General features: G+C 31.6%; 1 protein-coding gene across 4 annotated transcripts in view; it reads right to left on the reverse strand.

The window, feature by feature from the left end:
• Suco (SUN domain containing ossification factor) overlaps nt 1-19,591 on the reverse strand; it is a 68,430-nt gene that overhangs the window by 19,367 nt on the left and 29,472 nt on the right. For 2 of the 4 annotated variants that reach the window (XR_003300742.2, XM_026388457.2), the window contains exons 8-17: nt 19,216-19,352; nt 18,623-18,690; nt 15,216-15,323; nt 13,202-13,307; nt 11,155-11,175; nt 10,902-10,957; nt 9,998-10,089; nt 9,259-9,324; nt 2,602-2,670; nt 1,747-1,837 (exon numbers count right to left, since the gene is read on the reverse strand). Coding sequence is in view for 3 of the 4 variants with exons in the window: in XM_026388457.2 (XP_026244242.1) it covers nt 1,747-1,837; nt 2,602-2,670; nt 9,259-9,324; nt 9,998-10,089; nt 10,902-10,957; nt 11,155-11,175; nt 13,202-13,307; nt 15,216-15,323; nt 18,623-18,690; nt 19,216-19,352 (814 nt within the window). In the remaining variant the exon portion in view is untranslated. Of the gene's footprint in view, nt 1-1,746; nt 1,838-2,601; nt 2,671-7,480; nt 7,601-9,258; nt 9,325-9,997; nt 10,090-10,901; nt 10,958-11,154; nt 11,176-13,201; nt 13,308-15,215; nt 15,324-18,622; nt 18,691-19,215; nt 19,353-19,591 lie in introns of those variants that run through there. The other 2 variants (XM_026388455.2, XM_077802607.1) reach the window with 2 other exon arrangements.

The raw sequence follows: 19,591 nt of genomic DNA on the forward strand, positions 1-19,591 counted from the left end.
TAATATCACAATAGCAAAGGTACTAAAATACCTAAAAAGTGGATTTTCATTTTGTTGACAGTGAAACAGTAAATGGAAATGGAAAAAATGAAAACATCATTATGCCAGGCTTCTCTAAATAGAAAGATGTTTACAGTCAAACACACATGCACAGAGTTACTAATAACATTTTTTTACATATTCATGTGGTACACTGCCTATTATCTACAAAATAAATTGTGACAGAAGGAGGAATTTCTGAAGGAAGAAGAAAACTGAAGTGAATCTGGTAAAAATATGTTGCTATATACTACTATATACTCTTATTTAGAGCTATACTTAAAAAAAAAAAAAAAACTCAGAAATTCTGTGAGTCAGTTTTTCCTAACAACTCAATAGTAACATCCTATCATGGATTCTTACATTTTCATCAAAGAATTGCTATATAATCATTAAAAACAATTTAAGTTATAGAAAAATGAGGAAATATTTTTTAAAAAATTAGGCAAAGATATTATTAGAAAACTCTGTAAAATAAAGTGAAACTGCTACATTAGCCCAATGTGATTAAATTTTCAAAAACATTCTATGTGTGTGTGTATAAACTTAGATTTAGTTTCGAAAAATAAGACATGCATGTGTTTATTAATTAAAGAAGGCTAGTTACAAAATCAAGAATAGCAATCTCAGGGCTGGGGTTGTGGCTCAGTGGTGGAGCGCTTGCCTAGCATGTATGAGGCACTGGGTTTGATTCTCATCACCACATATAAATAAATAAAATAAAGGTCCATTGACAACTAAAAAAAAAATTTTTTTTAAACAATAAAAAGAATTGCAATCATAGCTCGACATAATTAGAATTACCAAGAAAGTCTCCCTCCCTGGTAGATTCCTTAGGTTCTTCTAGGAATCAATAACACATATGCTATGTTTTCTTTCTAATCACCCAATAAGCATCTTCAATTGTTTACAGGATTGACATAGGAGAAAGTAAATTTCTCACTATGCTCTTTAAAGCACAAAAATCTTATTTCTGAATCAGTGTAGTACTTAGGATTTCAAAGCACACCCCGTGCAGTTCTCATTACCTACTACCTTGAACTATTTCAAGTTCAAATCTTTTCTTAAGTAGGACTTTCAAAGTTTTATAGGGAGTATAAAGAAATATACATAAATTAAATCTACAATAACCACACCAAATTATCCAAATCAATATAATATCACTACCTATTACAGATAAGTATAATTATCAAAACTGTTATCATATCTGATAAAAAATTAAAATTGAGTATATTTTGTTACATCTATATACAACCCTGACCAAAGTGCTCCACCACAACTTGGGGAAAGACCTATATAACTGAATTTGTGCAACAAATACATAATTCAAGAACCATTGCTCTAGGTAATTTATAGCTTTCTAAGGATACCACATATACATAATCATTGCTTTTAATAAAAACGGGCCTTCAAAATTTATCCTCAAGTTTACATTTGCACAATTATTCACAATAACGAAGTACTATTTTCTCAATAAAGACTCGAGTTGTGAATAATATATCCAAGTAAAAAGCATATGGTCTGGAATGAAGTGTATTCCTGGTACACACATACACTAAGACAAGAAGGAACGTAACATGCGAAGTTCTAAGTGGCTGCAGAACATCTGTCCTATGACCCACTTCATACACAAATCACAAGCTGCTGTACCAGTTCACTTAGCTCTCCATTTTAACAGAACTCTATTAATGTTGCAAGAGAACTTACTCAGGTGATGGAACAGGAGCTGAAACAGGAGCTGAGTCAGGCATTTTAGGTGCAGCTGTGGCAGTGGCATTCTCAGATATACTTTTATTTCCTATTTTAAGAAAGATGCCCATGTTGAGTTCAATTTTTAAAAGCTGTGCCAAGAAAATATTTTACTTTAACAAATAAAGAACTTTAGTTTCTTGGGGGAGAAGGAAAAGAAGTCAAATACATTTGCTACTGCAGACTTTTTAAAAATCTCTTTTAGAAAGAAATGATCATACAAGATCACAACTATAAGCAAAGCATATCATTTAACTTCTGGTAACTAAAGCAAATCTGATTATTATAAATTTTACATGATCTTGATTAATATGCCTTCTGACATCTAAAAGAATTATTAAAGGCAATGAAAGGAAATAAATGGGCTATTTTTAGTATTTGGAGCTAACAATTTTTTAAAAAACATGAAAGCATGATTGCTTCTTTTTGCTAATAATATTCTTACTTACTATTCCATAAGGAAAAAAATGTCTTTCTATATATGTTATATACAAGAAAAGCAAACCTGAACTGCTAACAGGGCATCAAAATCTCAGTGAAGAGATGGGATAAAACCACAGCTCAGACATTAAAAAACAAACAAACAAACAAAAAAACCCCACCAACTGATGAATTCTGTACAGATGAGATCCTTTTGTAAAAAAAGAATTTGCGACATTCAAATAAACAATATACAAGATTTTTAAGTTCCTTAGGGTCATTTCTATATTTCTATAGGAAATTCGAAATTTCTTGGTTTATCCCTGGATTTTCCTAACTAGAAGGAACCATAAAGTGCCATCTATTTTAAAGACCCAAAAAATGATTAGGTACCTTCTGTCATGTCTTCAGTTTTTGCTCCCAGAATATTAGCAGCAATATTCACCATATTTAGAATGGCATCTAAAACAAAATTCAATCAGAAAAAAATACCAATACATCTAGGTATTCCCATATAAATTAATATCAGATAATTAAAGAACTATTATAATGGTCTTTTGCTTGCTTTCTTTCTTGACTAGTTACCTTTTTATTTACTGTTTAAGTCCAATGTAGGACCCAAATAAATTTCAGCCAAAAGCATATACATAAATTTGAATTTTGATATTCAGGAAGAATTTTAAACTTAAATTGTTATAAAGCCACCTCAAACTTTTTACCAAAACACTTAAAACACTTCTTTGGCACATTACAAAATTCAAGTATGAACCAATATACAGTCTATATTGAGACAGGGAGGAAATGTGATCAAATTCATATTTCAAAATTCAAAATTTATTTTCTTTAAATGGATTCTATACTTTTAAACAAAAGCAAACAAACAAACAAACAAAAAAAAACTTAAAGAAACTAAAGCTTTTCCTGAATGGGTGGCTACCATAGGTAAAAATGAAATGGGGAGATTATTATCCAAAGCAAAGTGGAAAAAGTTTTAGTATTTTTAACTATGCATACAGTAGCTATTTGTAATATGGTTAAATTCCAAATTGACACTTTATAAAATTCAAATTTCTTTCATGATTTTAAAATTCATTGGCCAAAATAACAATGTTTCATGTATAATTTAAAGCACACTAGGTTTTTTTGTAATTAGGATGGGGCAAATTAATTAAAATCAAAGTCATAAAACTGAGTATAGCAGGTGAACCAATTTGCATAGTTGGTAATTCTGTTTTTTTCCAGGGGGATATTACGATAATGACATTTAGAAAACTCTGTAACATAAAGTTACTGCTATGTTAGCCCAATGCGATTACATTTTCAATAAATATTCTATATGTGGAACAAACTTCCATTTTAATATATTTAAATATATTTAAACATGAAGACCACAAAATGGCAGAACTCCATAACAAGCTGATACTGTAAACAGGAGGCTTCCTTGCAGTAATGTGACCTAACGTCAAGGAAAATTAACTTCTACCCCAATCCTTGAAGTTCTTTTAGAAGTTAATTCTTCAGTATCAGGTACTTCTCTCCTATTAAAATACTAAGATTTGGTAGGGGCTATTTATCAAGCCTCGTAGTTATTTCCATTTTATTTAGTCTTCTTTCCTAGATGAGATTCATAAGGTTTTCAACACTTTCAAAGAAAACCAGAGATGTCACTCTCCTGTAATCCTAGCTACTGAGAAGACTTTGTCTCAAAATAGAAAATAAAAAGGGTTGGGGATGTGGCTCAGTAGCAGAGCACACCTGGGTTCAATCCCCAGTATATCCGCAACAACAAAAACCCAAAAGATGTGAAAAGTAGGAAAGGATATAAAGGAAGAAATCTAGCACATTAAGAAGGCTGGAAGCAGGCTGGGTGTGGCTCAGTGACATAGTGCTCAACTGGCATGCGTGAGGCACTGGGTTCAATCCTCAGCACCACATAGAAATAAATAAATAAATGTACTGTGTCCATCTACAACTTAAAAAAAAGAAAATTATATATAAATATAAAAGAAGGCTGGAAGCAATCTCCTCACTGTCACATGATCTGATGATTCTGTAAATACATTTATGCTATAAGAGAAAAGTAGAAGAGACCTTAAAGACTTTAATAAAAGATGATTACTATTTATTAGTTTTGATCTTAACATAACTGGGATTCTACAGTCAACAAAGTAGTGATACTTGTTTCCAATTATTAGTATAACACAAAAGCTTGACATTTGCCATTTTTAAATGCTTAAATGGCATTTTTTTAAAAAATATTTTTTTTAGTTGTTGATGGACCTTTATTTTGTTTATTTATAGTACGTGGTGCTGAGAATTGAACCAGTGCCTCACACATGCTAGGCAGGCGCTCCACCTGTATGAGCTACAACCCCAGCCCTTAATGGCATTTTTATATGTCTTTGCCCTTCAAGCTGGCAAACTGGTAAACAGAAAAGCAGCCCTAGTCCTTACTTGGGCTGAGGAGATGCCTTAGCGTAAGATAATGATAGGAATGAAAACTCCACATCTCCTCACAGATCAAGATAGTAAAGAGTGGGAGCTTACTCCCTTGTAAACCCACTTTTTAACCCATATGTTTTATTTTTCTTTTTAGATTTACATGACAGTAGAGTATATTTTGACATATTACACATACATGGAGTATAACTTCCCAATGTTGTGGATAAGCATTCTGATTCGTTTTATTGTTTTTCCCATTCCCTCCCTTCCCTTCATTCCCTTTGTCTGATCCAAGGAACTTCTCTTCTCCACCCCACCCCCACATTGTATGTTAGCATCTAGCCTATCAGAACTTCTGCTTTTGGTATAAACCCACTTTTAAGCCAATCAATATTGTACTACCAGATATGATCCCCTACTCATACTGAGGCGTGAAGTTCTGTCAAAGCTGAATGTTTCATAAAACCAAATTTTGAAATCAGTCTGTGCTCACTCTCTTGTGCTTCCCTAAGAGTTCAAATTTTGGGGGTCGTATTATCTAAAAATTTAATAAAAGAACACAGGTTTTAATCTGTATAAAGAAATTAGCTTTGGAGTATTATTTTTAATATAAATTTTAATACTCACCCTATAATAAAAAATATTTACACTATCCACCCTTTAGAATATTATTTATCACCATCATTTCAGGGTATCAGAAACAAAACAAAAATTTGGCAAATTTCTACTTTCTCAGTCCAGTTAACCTAAAGAAATAATTTACCTGTGTTTACAGAACACTGCCTAACAGTCTTTTTGTTGTTTTTTTTTTTTTGTCTTTTTTGAAAGAAGCAGCATTGTGAATGTTCTATTCTGATCATTATCAACTTGGAGCCAAATACACAACAGCTTGTCATCAAAGTCTTTAGAGTAGATTACAGTAGTAACTTCAGACTGTTAAAATGGATAACCACCCCTAATTTCTCTTGGAACGGTCAACTCCACTGACTTATTCATCCCATCTCTTTCCTACAGGAATAAAATACTCCTAGAAATGTTTGTACCTTAACTATTACTCAGTCTCCAGCATACAAAGACTCTTTTTGATAGAGAAAACAAATTCCTGTCCAAGATGCTGAAGAGTTTATTTGCTACAGCACAAGCCAAACCAACAACAACAACAAAAAATCTAATATGTTTAGTTATTTGGGGTTTTTTTAATATTTATTTTTTAGTTGTAGTTGGACACAATACCTTTTTTTATGTGGTACTGAGGATCGAACCTAGAGCCTTGCATGTGCTAGGCGAGTGTTCTACCACTGAGCCCCAGCCCCATGTGTAGTTATTATTTGAACTCATCTTCCCTAAAGCCTAGTTTCATTTCTTCTTTTTCTTCTAGAATTCTCTATCTGTAGTTCTAGAATATATGTGAATTCCTGGGGCAGGGGGGACCCATATATATGCATTCATAAAAAAAAAATACTTAAAAATTCCTTGACTTGAAGCAAAAACTACACTTTATCTTAATCTTATACCTGGAAATTTCTATTTTTAGTAGAATTGGCAATTTTAACAAAATGCACACCACATATCTATAGAAAAGGCAGACTTTCATCAATGTAGAAGCCATCTGGCAAACCACATGACAAAGCACAAAGAATGCAGAGTAATATGTAGAATTCTTATTGACGTAAAAGATTTAAATATTTTAATTCAAGAATGCAAACAAAAGAATCAGACAGAGAAGGTGACAGAATTGCATATACACAAGCCAAGAACGCTTGCTCTAAGACAGTAGTTACTCCATTTTTAGCAGTTAAATAAAAAGCATGATATCCACACTATCTAAATATGCAGTATATATGCTTTTTTATATCCATGTCTCATCAGAATCAAAAGTTCTAACTACAGATTAAGCATCCCTAATTCAAAAATCTGAAACCCAAAATCCAAAATAATCCAAAATTTTTGAGTGCTGACAGGATACCACAAACAGAAAACTTCACATGACCCCAAGTGCTGGCTGGGTCTCAGTCAAAACATGGGCACCCTACAGATACTCTATATAATTATCTTCACGAAACAAATGTATTTTGGGTTTAAATTTGGATCCCATCTCCAAGACATCTCATTATACATGTGTAAATATTCCAAAATCTAAATCTGAAACACTTCTAGCTCCATGCAGGGATACTTAAGCTCCTAAACTTACAACAGAAGGAAAAAGGAGTTTCTAAATGTGGTATATTACACAATTGAATATTACTCAGCCATCAAGAAGAATGAAATTATGGCATTTGCCAGTAAATAGATGGAACTGGAGGCTATTATGCTAAGTGAAATAAGCCAATCTGGGAAAAAACCAAAGGTGGAATGTTCTGATAGGCAGATGCTAATACAATGGGGGGAGGGAACAGAAGTTCACTGGATTAGACAAGGAAATGAAAGGAAGGGGGTGGGAATAGGATGGACAATACAATGAACTGGACATAACTTTCCTATGTTCATATATGAATACACAGCCAGTGTAACTCCACATGTGTACAACCACAAGAATGGGAAGTTATATTCCATGTATGTGTAATATGTCAAAATACGTTCTACTGTCATGTATAACTTTAAAAAAAATTAAAAAAAAAAAAGAAAAAAGGAGTTTCTATTAAGATTAAAATCATAGAATTCTATCTTGTATAGAAATCAAGTACATGTTAAAAACAAGAAGAAATAAAATAGTTTCAAAACAGTCCCATTTAAAACTAACACAGCAATATTGAACTTGGACATCTTTGTGCCAGAGACAAGCCCACTAGCCTAAGTCCATGCTCATTATTTACTTCTTAAGTGACATCACCTAGGAGGCTGTATGTAGTTAAGTCGCTCAGAACAGTCTCAAGTTCTTCAGAGAATACTACAAAGACACAAGTGTAGAAGGCAGCAGTGCTGGATTAGGTGTGACAGTTTCATGAAAACATAGTTTAATTCTCAAATTCCTGCTGCCTCTCTTGCTCTGAACCTTTAAGAGATAGAGATCATTTTAAATCCCATTTTTCATGCTTATGCTCAGCTAACCACCTTCCACCCATCTGTCTCACTACACAAATGCTCTCAACCATAGCACACTGGGAGGTAAATGAACTGACTTTTCAGAGATCCATTTAAAAAAAAGGGTTATCAAGAAACACACTAGTAAAGAGAAAGATCTAAAAAGCAGAATCTCAGTAAGATTCTGTTTAATAATTAAAATAATACATTGGTCAAAGAAATAATTACAAATAGGGCAATGTCTTCTACTGACATACAGTTAGGTGTTAATAACATACAGGATTCAATCTCTCATAGGAAAAAAAGAATTTAAAACCCAGAATATCAACATATTTTTGGAATGTGACCCACATCTACCTTAGGGAGGTTAAGTAATTCTAAGGTACTCTCACTTTTTGTCTGGTAACCACCAGAAGCTAAAGATCTTTTAGATTGGAGCTATTTTCTAACTCATTTAAAAAATGATAATTACTTAGGTGACTACTTAAACATCAGTAATTTACTCAAGTGACAGAAAAATGACTATTATGACAAATATGACAAATTTAAGAATGCAAAAAAAAAATGAATGTCCACACAGATAATATAGTTTTTCACTCCTAAAAACACTATATAGCAATAAACAAGACACTTATTTAAGTAATTACTAAGATCTAAAAAGTCAGAATACTAAAAATAAAGTAAAAATATACTGATAGATTTGAAATAGTTAAATATTACATGAAAACCTTCACCTCCTGTAAGTATTTTTAACACTGCTATCTCCATGCCTAAACAAATTCTAATGAAGTTCACAACCCTCTATGGAGAAGAGAAAAAGAGATGGGAAGAAAAGGAAAGAAGATAAGATGAAAAGAAAGAAAAGGGACTCTAACTAGATACACACAGCTGTTTTTAAAATGTCTACCCACATATATGCACTGGTGACTGAATATCCAAAAAAGTTTTAAAGTCAGTATTGACACCAAGATGAGTATTCAAGCCATTCAGTTCACTAATGAGTAAAAAGGAGCTAGTCCTGTATCTTACTAAAACTTACTTTTATTAAATTTGGTTATTAATATCCAATAGAAAATTCCTTCCAGTTAGTTTTATATTCTTCAAGAATAATCAAAACTAATATTAGAATATACCTACCCACATCCTAACAATAATACAATATTATTATTTGCCAGCTGGACAAAGGCCTTTCCAGTAATCTCCTTAGGTGGCCTATCACTAGGTCCACATACCACTTTGGAATGAAAACAGTCTAAACGACTAGGTATTTTAGTCATTTCTTTGATTTACAAAGAATAATTACTGCACTTGTTGGTGTGTGTGTGTGTAAAATTATTATTATACCATAGCTCATTATTAATATGAATAGGAATAGACTTTATATTTTGTAAAATCTCCCCTTTTTTCACCCATTCCTATTTCATTTTCCTTAAAACTACTTTTCAAAAGCTAGTATCTTTGATTTCAACTCAAAAGTTCAAAATTCAGAATAGAATAACCCTAAACTATACCAGAAAAATCTATGTCAGAATGAAAAAAATAATAATAAGAAACACTTTAATAGAATGAATACCCAAAATTACTCACTTGTAGCAGAACCAAGAAGATTTTTTGAAGATTTATCTTCCACAGTATTATAATCCAATGGGTAATCTGTTAAGGAGAAAATGAAAGTAATTATGCTAAGAACTAGTTACAATATGTTTAAAAACTCATATCCTGTTAAAATAAACAGACATTTAAAACATCCCGTGATATGCTGATTATATATCTAAAACATATTTACAAAACAAAGATGAGATTCAGAAGCCATTTAACAATGTCAGCCAAGGAAAACAGTAGTAATGCTTACTGAATTTTCATTCTTTATAAGATTTCATTTGCATTTTCAATATACTTTACTAACCCTTAGCCAATACCTTAATTTCTTTTATGGGAAAATGATAGAAGACAAGATTTAGATTATTCAAGCTATGTGTCTTCTTCTAGGCTCAGGGCAAATCAAAGAAATTAATGCTCAACTGAACTGTTTCAATCACCTGGTGTGTTTAGCATCTTTTGGGCCTGGCATAATGATATAATCATAATTTATAGCACTGATATGCTGCAAGAGAATTCCAGTAACAACTGACTGAAACTTGGAAAACAACATGATTTATAAAGCAATCATATTAGAAGATAAGTTTATGAAAAAATTAATGGGGATAAAAACAATAAAAGAAACTAGTGACACACCAGTCATTGATTTAAGTAACATCACCTATTACTATTAGATTATAAAAGTAAAAAGATAATCCTAATAGTTACCTATTTAAAAATCACCTACCATAGTCCTCATCAAATAGTTCTTGACGTTCTGACTGATACTGGGAATCAGCAATTTCTTCATATTCTTCCACCATGCTAGTGCCAAATACCCTAATAACAATTTCGTTAAAAATTTTCATTAAAACAAGAGTTATTAAGACTCATCTCTTCAAAATCTATGATAAATAGCAACTCTAGTAATGTTTTACTTCTGGACTTCAAAATATTGGCTATTTCTTGCATTTCAGTCATCAACTACTTCCATTAAAATGTGAACCTGAGGGCTGGGGATGTGGCTCAAGCGGTAGCGCGCTCGCCTGGCATGCATGTGGCCCAGGTTTGATCCTCACTGCCACATACAAAGATGTTGGGTCCGCTGAAAACTAAAAAATAAATATTAAAAAATTCTCTCTCTCTCCCTCTTTAAAAAAAAATTCTCTCTCTTTCTAAAAAGAAAAAAAAAAGGTAAATCTGAAGGGATGGGGCTGTAGCTCAGTGGTCAAGTGCTTGCCTAGTGTGTATGAGGCACTGGGTTCTATCCTCAGCACCACATTAAAAAAAAAAAAAAAGATACTGTATGTTCATCTACAAATAAATATTTTTTTAAAAATATAAATCTGATATATTTTAGGTACTTAGAAACACAGTGACAAAGCTTTTCATTGTGGTAAAATTTCAAGTAAGTTAAATCAAACATGTAAATAAAGTTTATTCTTTAACAGAATATTTTTTACATTTTTCCAAAACACATTCAAGATAAAGGTTAACTGCATCTATTTCTATGACAACTTTCACGTGAGAGAAAATTATTTCTTCACTTTTAAATATATTAAGATTTTTATGTATTACTAAACAACAACAATAAAAACAACAAAACAAAACAAAAAAAAAACACTAAGTAAATGCATTTTGTTCTGCCTTACCTTATAAGGCTTAATGGACAAAAGTGCTCTGACCCAAAATGTGATACCAATTCAACCTAAAAAATAAAAGCACATGAAATGGGAAGCCTGCAAAGTGCTTGTAAGAGTAACAATATACTCATTTTTTTCATTATAAAATTTCTAAAAATAAAGTCCTCATTTCCCCAAAATCAATACTTTGAAAGTATTTTTTAATAATGCATTAACATGTCACGCCATGTTATTCAATATCGCAAAAGAGAAGGTTGCTAACCTTTATGTACTTGATGAACATCTGAAGCAAGAGAAAGGAAAAGAAAAAGAAATCAGTTCCAAAGTCTAGATAACATGCTATAAGCAATTGCAAGTATTTGTAAATCATACTGTATAATTAAAGTACAGAAAGCAATGTACCGTGATGGATAACATTGTAGTACTCTTAATTCTTTGCAGAAATCAAAGCAATGATTTAAAATTTTACCATTACAACTAGAAAGTATACTATGTAGCAATAAAATTAACTTTAGCTTAATAAGTTGAATAACAACCTAAATCCATTGTTGCTATTTTGTTAAAAGCATTCTGAAATCAATTAATACTCTAAAAAGTCTTATATTACTTCAAATATCATCTTGTATCACTTTAAATATTATACTTATGTATCATGTATATAGCTACGGATAAATTTGCATATCAAAACACAGATATTTTAGTATATTATGAAATATTATTTACACTTGTCTGATAGTGTATGCAATATGTTTCAGGGCAAAAGCATTAGATAATCTGTTATTTCAAGTATAACTTACAGAAGCAGAAGACATGTATCAATTCACTTTTAAAATATAAGTTATTAAAAATAATTTGTAAATTTGGATTTAACTCTTTTAGGATAAGGGGAAAATTAGATACACATATATAACTACATAATGAAAATCAGAGTCAATTCTGATTGCCTGAACCTTTCTATCAACTTTTTTTAATAAAATGAATCATCAAAATGCTCTATAGTCTCTTACCATACAAAGGATAAGGCAGGAATTTATCATTCAACTTTTAATGCTGCCAATAAATTCTTCCATTATTAATAAGTAGATATTATACAGAATGATCCTCAGACAATTTGATAACATTTTTACTTCCAAAATTAAATATAATTCTATCTCCTGGCAAATGATTTTTCACAGCATAGAAAGCGTGTTTATATAAGAAGATCTTTAAATAATCATTTCAGTACTCATTTTAAAAGGAACTGAAGGTGTTCATTTTTCTGAACTCTTGATTATTAACTGGAAATATCAATTATTTGATATTTAGCAACTTTTATACTAAAACTAGGAATACTACAAGTTTACCCATTTTATAGAATTCAACTTAATACATGCTTTAAAAAGAGACAGTAAAATCCCAGAAGACAAAATTAACTGTAAGTTCTCAAATTTAAAGAAGAAAGGACAGGAATTAGAACTTCTGCCATTTAAGATCATATTATTAACACAATGGTATTTTAAGGTGTGCCATTTTTAAAGGAAAGCCGGGCAGGAAGGAAAGGAGTAGAAATATCCCCTATTTCATCCAAATCCAGTTTAAGAGTGATAATTCTACTTGATCATTTGGTGAAGGAAGCAGAGGGAACACTGAATATCAAGTTATCTTTATTTGAAACTGGTGTCTGCACACAGACTGTTTCACATAAATACACAAAAAATGCAAAAGCCAAAATAGTGTCAAATAATTGGTTATTAAAATTGAAACAATCTAAGAATCATATTTCAAAAAGATTTAAGATTTGCTTTAAAGACTTTAGTGACAGCAATAATTGCCAGGCATGGTGGCACATGCTTGTAATCCCGGAGGCTGAGGCAGTAGGATTGAGAGTTCAAAACCAACCTCAGCAAAAGGGAGGTGCTAAGCAACTCAGTGAGACCCTGTCTCTAAATAAAATACATATTAGGGCTGGAAAGGTGGCTCAGTGGTTAAGTGCCCCTGAGCTCAATCTATAGTACCAAAAAAAAGACTTTAGTGACAGCAATCGATATGAGCTTCTAAATAGAATACTCTAAAGATGACATTTTTATATAAAGTCAAAAGAAATTAAGAGCTACAATTTAGAATTTTTTTTTCAGAATCACAAATAAAAAGTTGGTCTGGGTTTCCAGTAATACAAAAGGAAAGTAGCAGCATTTGTCTCATAAAACAAAACATCCAAGTAAAAACTATTTTATTAAAGGGTATGCTGCAGTAAATGTCCTCTTAATAAAGTGAATAAAATATGACTAATATTTTCATATGGAACACGGCCTTATATACATAAACATTACCTTCACATATTTTGCATACATCTGTTCATCTAAAGGGAAACTCTGGACATTCCGCTCATCTCTACCATGGAAAGTACCCAGCTTAATCCATTTATTTGTGGGATATCTAGAAAACACAAAAATAAATGTCCTGTTCATTTTCTTCTTCTCTAGGTGATATATACAAACTTAATAGAGTTAATAATAAATAAATAAATAATCCTACTAACAAATAGAAAGGAAGACAAGGAAAAGACAAAAGCAGGACAATCATTGCTCCTTAGGGTTCAGAAGGGCTGTTGAGATTTTAAAACAGAAAGGAGCCAAGAGTTTGTCTTGGAAGGAGGAGGTTGCCTCAACTTCCCAAGTAGCTGGGATTACAGGCATGTTACATTGCACCCAGCTGAAACATTTTTTATACTGGTGATTAAAAGAAGTAACATAATATAAAGAATTGGGAAAAGAACAGCATTCCCGCACAAGCATTCTCTTTACATATTGACAATTGTGTGATGAAATACTGATGACAGAAAGCAAATCAGGAAGGAAAAAAAAATCTTTTAATATCATACATAGCTGAACCTTTTTTAAAAAAATTTTGTAATTGTAGATAGATAGAATGTCTTTATTTTATTTGCTTATTTTTGTGTGGTGCTGAGAATCAAACCCAGTGCCTCACACATGCTCTGCAAGTGCTCTGCCACTGAGCTACAGCCCCAGCTCCACATAGCTTAACCTTTTAAAGGAAATCTAACATAAAAAGTATAAAAGCATTTATTTTTATTTTTAGTTCTTATTTATTTATTTTTATTTTTTATTGTGTAGATGGACACAATACCTTTATTTTTTTTTTTATGTGGTGCTGAGGATGGAAGCTCATGTGTGCGAAGCAAGTGCTCTACCCCCCTCAAAATAATGATTTCTCTTTTCTCACCTTTAGAAAGAACATACTTTGTAAGAGCTAGATATATCCATCTGACATATAATAAAACTGCAGCTTAGAGAAAAGGAAGTGATGTGAGCAAGGTTAAGAACAGAAAAACAGATGGAATTCTCAAAAAGTTTTGAGGACTGATTTCAAAAACTGTACATACGAAATGCTGACTATAAGGTAAGAGAAGAAATGCCATGGAAAATCTTTAATGATCAATGACAGAAGAATAAATGATAGCATCTTACCTGACATATCATGGGCACTCAAATGTATATATGGAATACTACCTCCACTGAGGGGGAAATACTAGTATTCATTAAAAATGGTATGTTTAAAAGAAAGGTATTCTCAGGATATAAGAAGCAATAAGTAAATATATTTTCTAGTAGAATAAATAAATGCATAGGAAAGAATGTAAAAAATGCTAACAGTGGTTATCTTTGCTTATGAGGGAATAACATTCTTTTCCAAATTCTTTATATTATGGTCCTTCTTTCAACCATACAAGTATAAAAAAGGTTTTAGCTGGGTACAATGTAACATGCCTGTAATCTCAGCTACCTGGGAAGTTGAGTCAAGAGGACCAAAAAGTCCAAGGCCGGCCTGGGAAACACAATGAGGCATTGGCCTAGAACGACAAGGACCTGGGTTCGATCCCCAGAATTCACCTCCAACCCCACATATAAAAGGTTTAAAAATATTCTTCACAAAAAATATACCTCATGATATGAAATGAAACATACTTTCTAAAAACTTTTAAAGAAATGCTTGAAAGCAATGGAGCATAATGATTAAAAGTAAAGACTTTAAAAAGTCACATAATCCTAGGTTTTCATCTTGGTTTTCCAATTAACAAGTCATGCGGCCTGGGCAAGCTACTCAAAACTCCCCTAATTCTGTTTCCTAACTTTATAAGGGAATAATTTGGCTGTGATGTAACTATATATGAGCTAATAAAAGGAAAGTGATTAAGAAAAGTCTACAACTATTATTACAAACTGACATTAAAACCAAAATGACTAAAGTCAAAAGTGACCCATTTTAAAATTTTTACTCCAAAGATCCAACACAGACCCTATAGAAACCAGCTCTAGAACTTACCTGTCGCTGATAGAAACCAAAAAGTCTTTAGGAGTAGAAGAAAATAATTCATAATTTGCAATGTCAAGCTGTTTTACTTGAATTGGCTCACAAAGTTCAATAACAAACCTTCAAAAAGAACAAGACAATTATTTAAATGGTTAAAATATTAGTTCATATTAAACATGGCATAACATTTTGTATAAACTAGATATCCATTAAAAATTACTATACCTTAATGGAGGAGGAGGATTTATAATTCAAGTTATCTGTAAGGGAATGCCTCTTTCACAAAGAATATCAGTAGTGAGGAAAAAAAAACTATAAAAATAAGATACTGACTTTGTCCCATCATATTTTTTAAGAAAAGATATTTTTTTAATGACAAAGCACATTGCCAGAGAAAGAATGACTTTCTTTGTCAGTGATTGTATAAACTGACTAGTTTAGAGGATAATTTGACATATATTGTCTTAAAAGTATCAAAGCCTTTGATTTAGCAATACCCTCTTAAAATCTTAATGCATTAAGTTTTCAATTCTGTGAATATGTCAATGAAATTGACACAGGTACTTTAAAATAGGTTGGAAATCATAACCTAGAGCTTACATACTCTTTTATATATTTTCTTGTATACATATGTAGTACAATACATATATTTCCAAGTGCTCTAATTATTTACCTAAGTTATCATAGGTGGCATATTTGTTGCTCAACTTGAGTTTTTATGTGTTCCAGATCTGGGAAGATGAAACCTAATAGGTTAAGAAGGATGTCTGCCCTTATATTTACATTTTGCTTTATCAAAATGCAGTGTATAAAAGCAATGGTGGTGGGGGGTGGGGGTGTCAGTTAATCTATCTGACTCCCAAACCTCAATTTCCCACAGCACCACAATATCACAGGATGGCTTCATTGATAACATAAATTAACATAAATGATGGTCCACACCCAGACAAAGAAATAGCCAGTATCCAATAAGACCAGCTATAAATTACACGTAACAGAAGCCTGGCCTATAACTGTTATAGGGAAAGATGGTTTGAGAGGGAGAAATTATAAAAAAGTGCAAGAAAACTTTTGGGAGTAATGAATATGTCCATTATCTTTTTTTTAATTTTTAATTTTTGTAGTTGTACACAATAACTTTATTTTATCCATTTATTTTTATGTGGTGCTGAGGATTGAACCCAGCCTGGGCCTTGCATGCGCGAGGCGAGTACTCTACCACTGAGCCATAACCCCAGCCCAGTATGTTCATTATCTTTACCGTGGTGATATTTTCACAGATGTATAAATGTATAAAACTATACAATTTGACATGTTGCACTTTATTGTATGTCAACTAAACCTCAATTATGCTGTTTTTTTAAAAAATAAAGTTAGTATAACTTAGTCTCAGAGCATGTGCTTAGAATATGCAAGGCCCTAGGTTCAATTCCCAGCACTGAATGATGCTAGAGATTGATTGTTTGACATGGAAAGATGCCCATAAGTATTGCCACTTAGGAAAAAAGTACAAATATGACTCTATGTGCATAGAATACAACTGTATGTAGCATGGTACTTGGGGAAGAGAAATGCTCGTGACACTTAGTATTCTAATTTGCTTTAACAAACTATATATTTTGGTTCCAAAACCTGAACATTTTCTACAGCACCAATCACATGATGAAGGGAAGAACTAAAGGAAATCAGACTCAGACTTTTATTATTTACCTTGGATAAAATAAATCTATGAGTATTAAGAAGAAAACAAAAAGCTAATTGCCCTTCACTCCTTATTTTTTTTTAATATACAATGTTCCTCATCTCTAAGAAGACATAACTTACATTAATATCAGATAAAATAAGCTTTCAGATAAACACATCACCAAGTATACAATGCTGATTCACTTGGAACACATAAGAATTCTAAAATTTGTATGTAACTGATAAATCGCTTCAAAGTATGTAAAATACTAATATAAAACTAATTACTCTGCATTAAAATTGATTTTAAAATGCCTTTCAATATCTTTCTGCCTCATCTCTCATGTTTTCTTAAAATAGAGAATGCAGTATGAAATTAGTAGAACTTTGTATAAAATCAATAAGTTAAACAATTTCAATTATACTTAACTATTTACGACTCAGTTTTAAAAGATTACATTAAAGTTACAGAGCTGAATATTAACAAGTAGCTTCATAAAACACCATGAATCAAAATTTAGGATAAAATTAAGAAAAATTTATAACCTTAAATATGTACATTAGAAATTTCTTTAAAAATTGAAGTTCAACAGACTAAATTTAAACAATGTAGTGAAATGAAAGTTTTATGCAGAAATTCATGAAAGAGAGAACAAAGATATAATGAAGTGAATTGATAAAGCCAAAACAGATACATTTCTATGGAGATTAAAGGAGGTGGCATTAAAAAAAATTAGGAATTTTTTTAAACACAAAAAAATCTCTGATGCAGAAGAGATTTTAAATAAGAGAATTCTGAAAACAACTTTATTTCAAAACTTTGAAAATAGAAAACAAATTTACACAAAAAAATATAATTTACCAAAAATAGCACAAAAGGAAAGAAAATAAAGTCTTCCCAAATTTTCAAACAATTATTAAGATAGTGCATGCACAAGCTTACTAATACTTGCAAAAAGATCATAAACAATACAAATATCCAATAAGTGAGGCCCAGTTAAATATCACTCAAACCATAAAAAAGACTATTGATGTATTATAATTTTATATTATAGTGGGAGTCACTGTTACATATTCGCACACACTATATATAAAATTTGGTCAATTTTGTACTCTAGTACCTCCCAGCTTTCTCTCCTCTTCCCCTGTCCCCTTCCTCTACTGATCTTCCTTCTATTTTAATGAGAGCTGCCCCCCACCTTGTTTTTTTCTAGCTTTTTTATCTTTATTTTCCATGTGAAACAAAAACAACCCTTGACTTTCTGAGTAAGGCTCATTTTCCTACTTGAGGAAAATCGCCACCATAATTCTGATCTACTAGAATGAATGAACTAATTAATTGTGTGTGTGTATATATTTAACTTAAGGAGACACTTCTCAAACCCTGAAGATTGTGACTACATAGACACAGAATACTAAGAAAAAATATGCTACTTTTAAAGCACTGTGAATCCTTCACCTGCCATTTCCTATGAATCCTTCCTTTTCTAAGAAGCTCCCTTGCAGTTATACATCTTCTAATACCCTTTCAGCAATACATTTTATATCATTTCATAACTGTTTAACAAAATCTGGTTTTCTTTTACCTCCTTAAAAGGAAAGGCATTTTGTCCTCAATTTTGCAGGGTACCAACATTAATCATAAATACTTATTAAATGATTATAAGTCAATCTAAACTTTGATATAAAAGATTAACATATACAGAATGTACTTTTAAAAATTTTGTATTCCTTACCAAATTTTAGTGCTGCAAGGATTCAACATATAAAGGTCCATGTTTTCTATGAGAATAGCAGATGTACTCTATTTCAAAACAAGGAAATGGAATCTATTACTTATGGAAAAATAATTTTTAAAAAGTATTTCAATTCTTAAGTGTTCTAAGTGTTTCTGTATTTTTAGATCTTACAATATACGTAAGACTGAAACATACACTTGGGAAGGAAAAACATAAAAGGGGCTAAAATCTACTAGTTAGGACTACAGTTAAATTATCTTTGAAACAACCCATTTTAAAATTCAATGTCTATTACTGTAAAGGAAATAAATTTCTATTAGCTATTTTCTTTTAAAATTTCTTTTTCATACTCAGGATTGAACTCAGGGGTGCTTAACCACTGAGCCACATCCCCAGTCCTTTTTTATATTTTATTTAGAGTTAGGGTCTTGCTGAGTTCCTAAGTGCCTCACTAAATTGCTGAGGCTGGCTTTGAACTCACAATCCTCCTGCTTCAGTCTCCCAAATAGTCCCCAGCATACTAATGCCTATATTTTATTAATAAAGTGAGTAGTCTATACTTATAAGAAAGAAAATTTATTCTTAAGTACCTTGGCTTCTGGATTAGCTGCCAAAATTTTGGCACCACATTCTACTGAGGCATAATTATTTCGATTTTTCTGGACTTTTTTGGTGGCATGTGGCCCTCCATTGGAAGATGGATGCAATGACTGACCTACAGACAAACCTTATTAGAAATATATGATGATTATAATTGAAAACACCCCCAGCAATACAATGATCTCAAAAGCAACAGACTGTCTTCTAGAGAAGGACAGGTTTTAATGCTTAAAATAATATTTTAAAAATCTGTAAGAAATTCAAAATAGCTTTAAAATACCCCAATAGCTTTAAAATAATACCAGTAAACAAAGTAACTACAAAAATGCAAGTGTTACTTGATTTATACCTAAATACTATAAGTCA

Source organism: Urocitellus parryii, chromosome 9 (genome assembly GCF_045843805.1).
Source record: "Urocitellus parryii isolate mUroPar1 chromosome 9, mUroPar1.hap1, whole genome shotgun sequence".
NCBI lineage: Eukaryota > Metazoa > Chordata > Mammalia > Rodentia > Sciuridae > Urocitellus > Urocitellus parryii.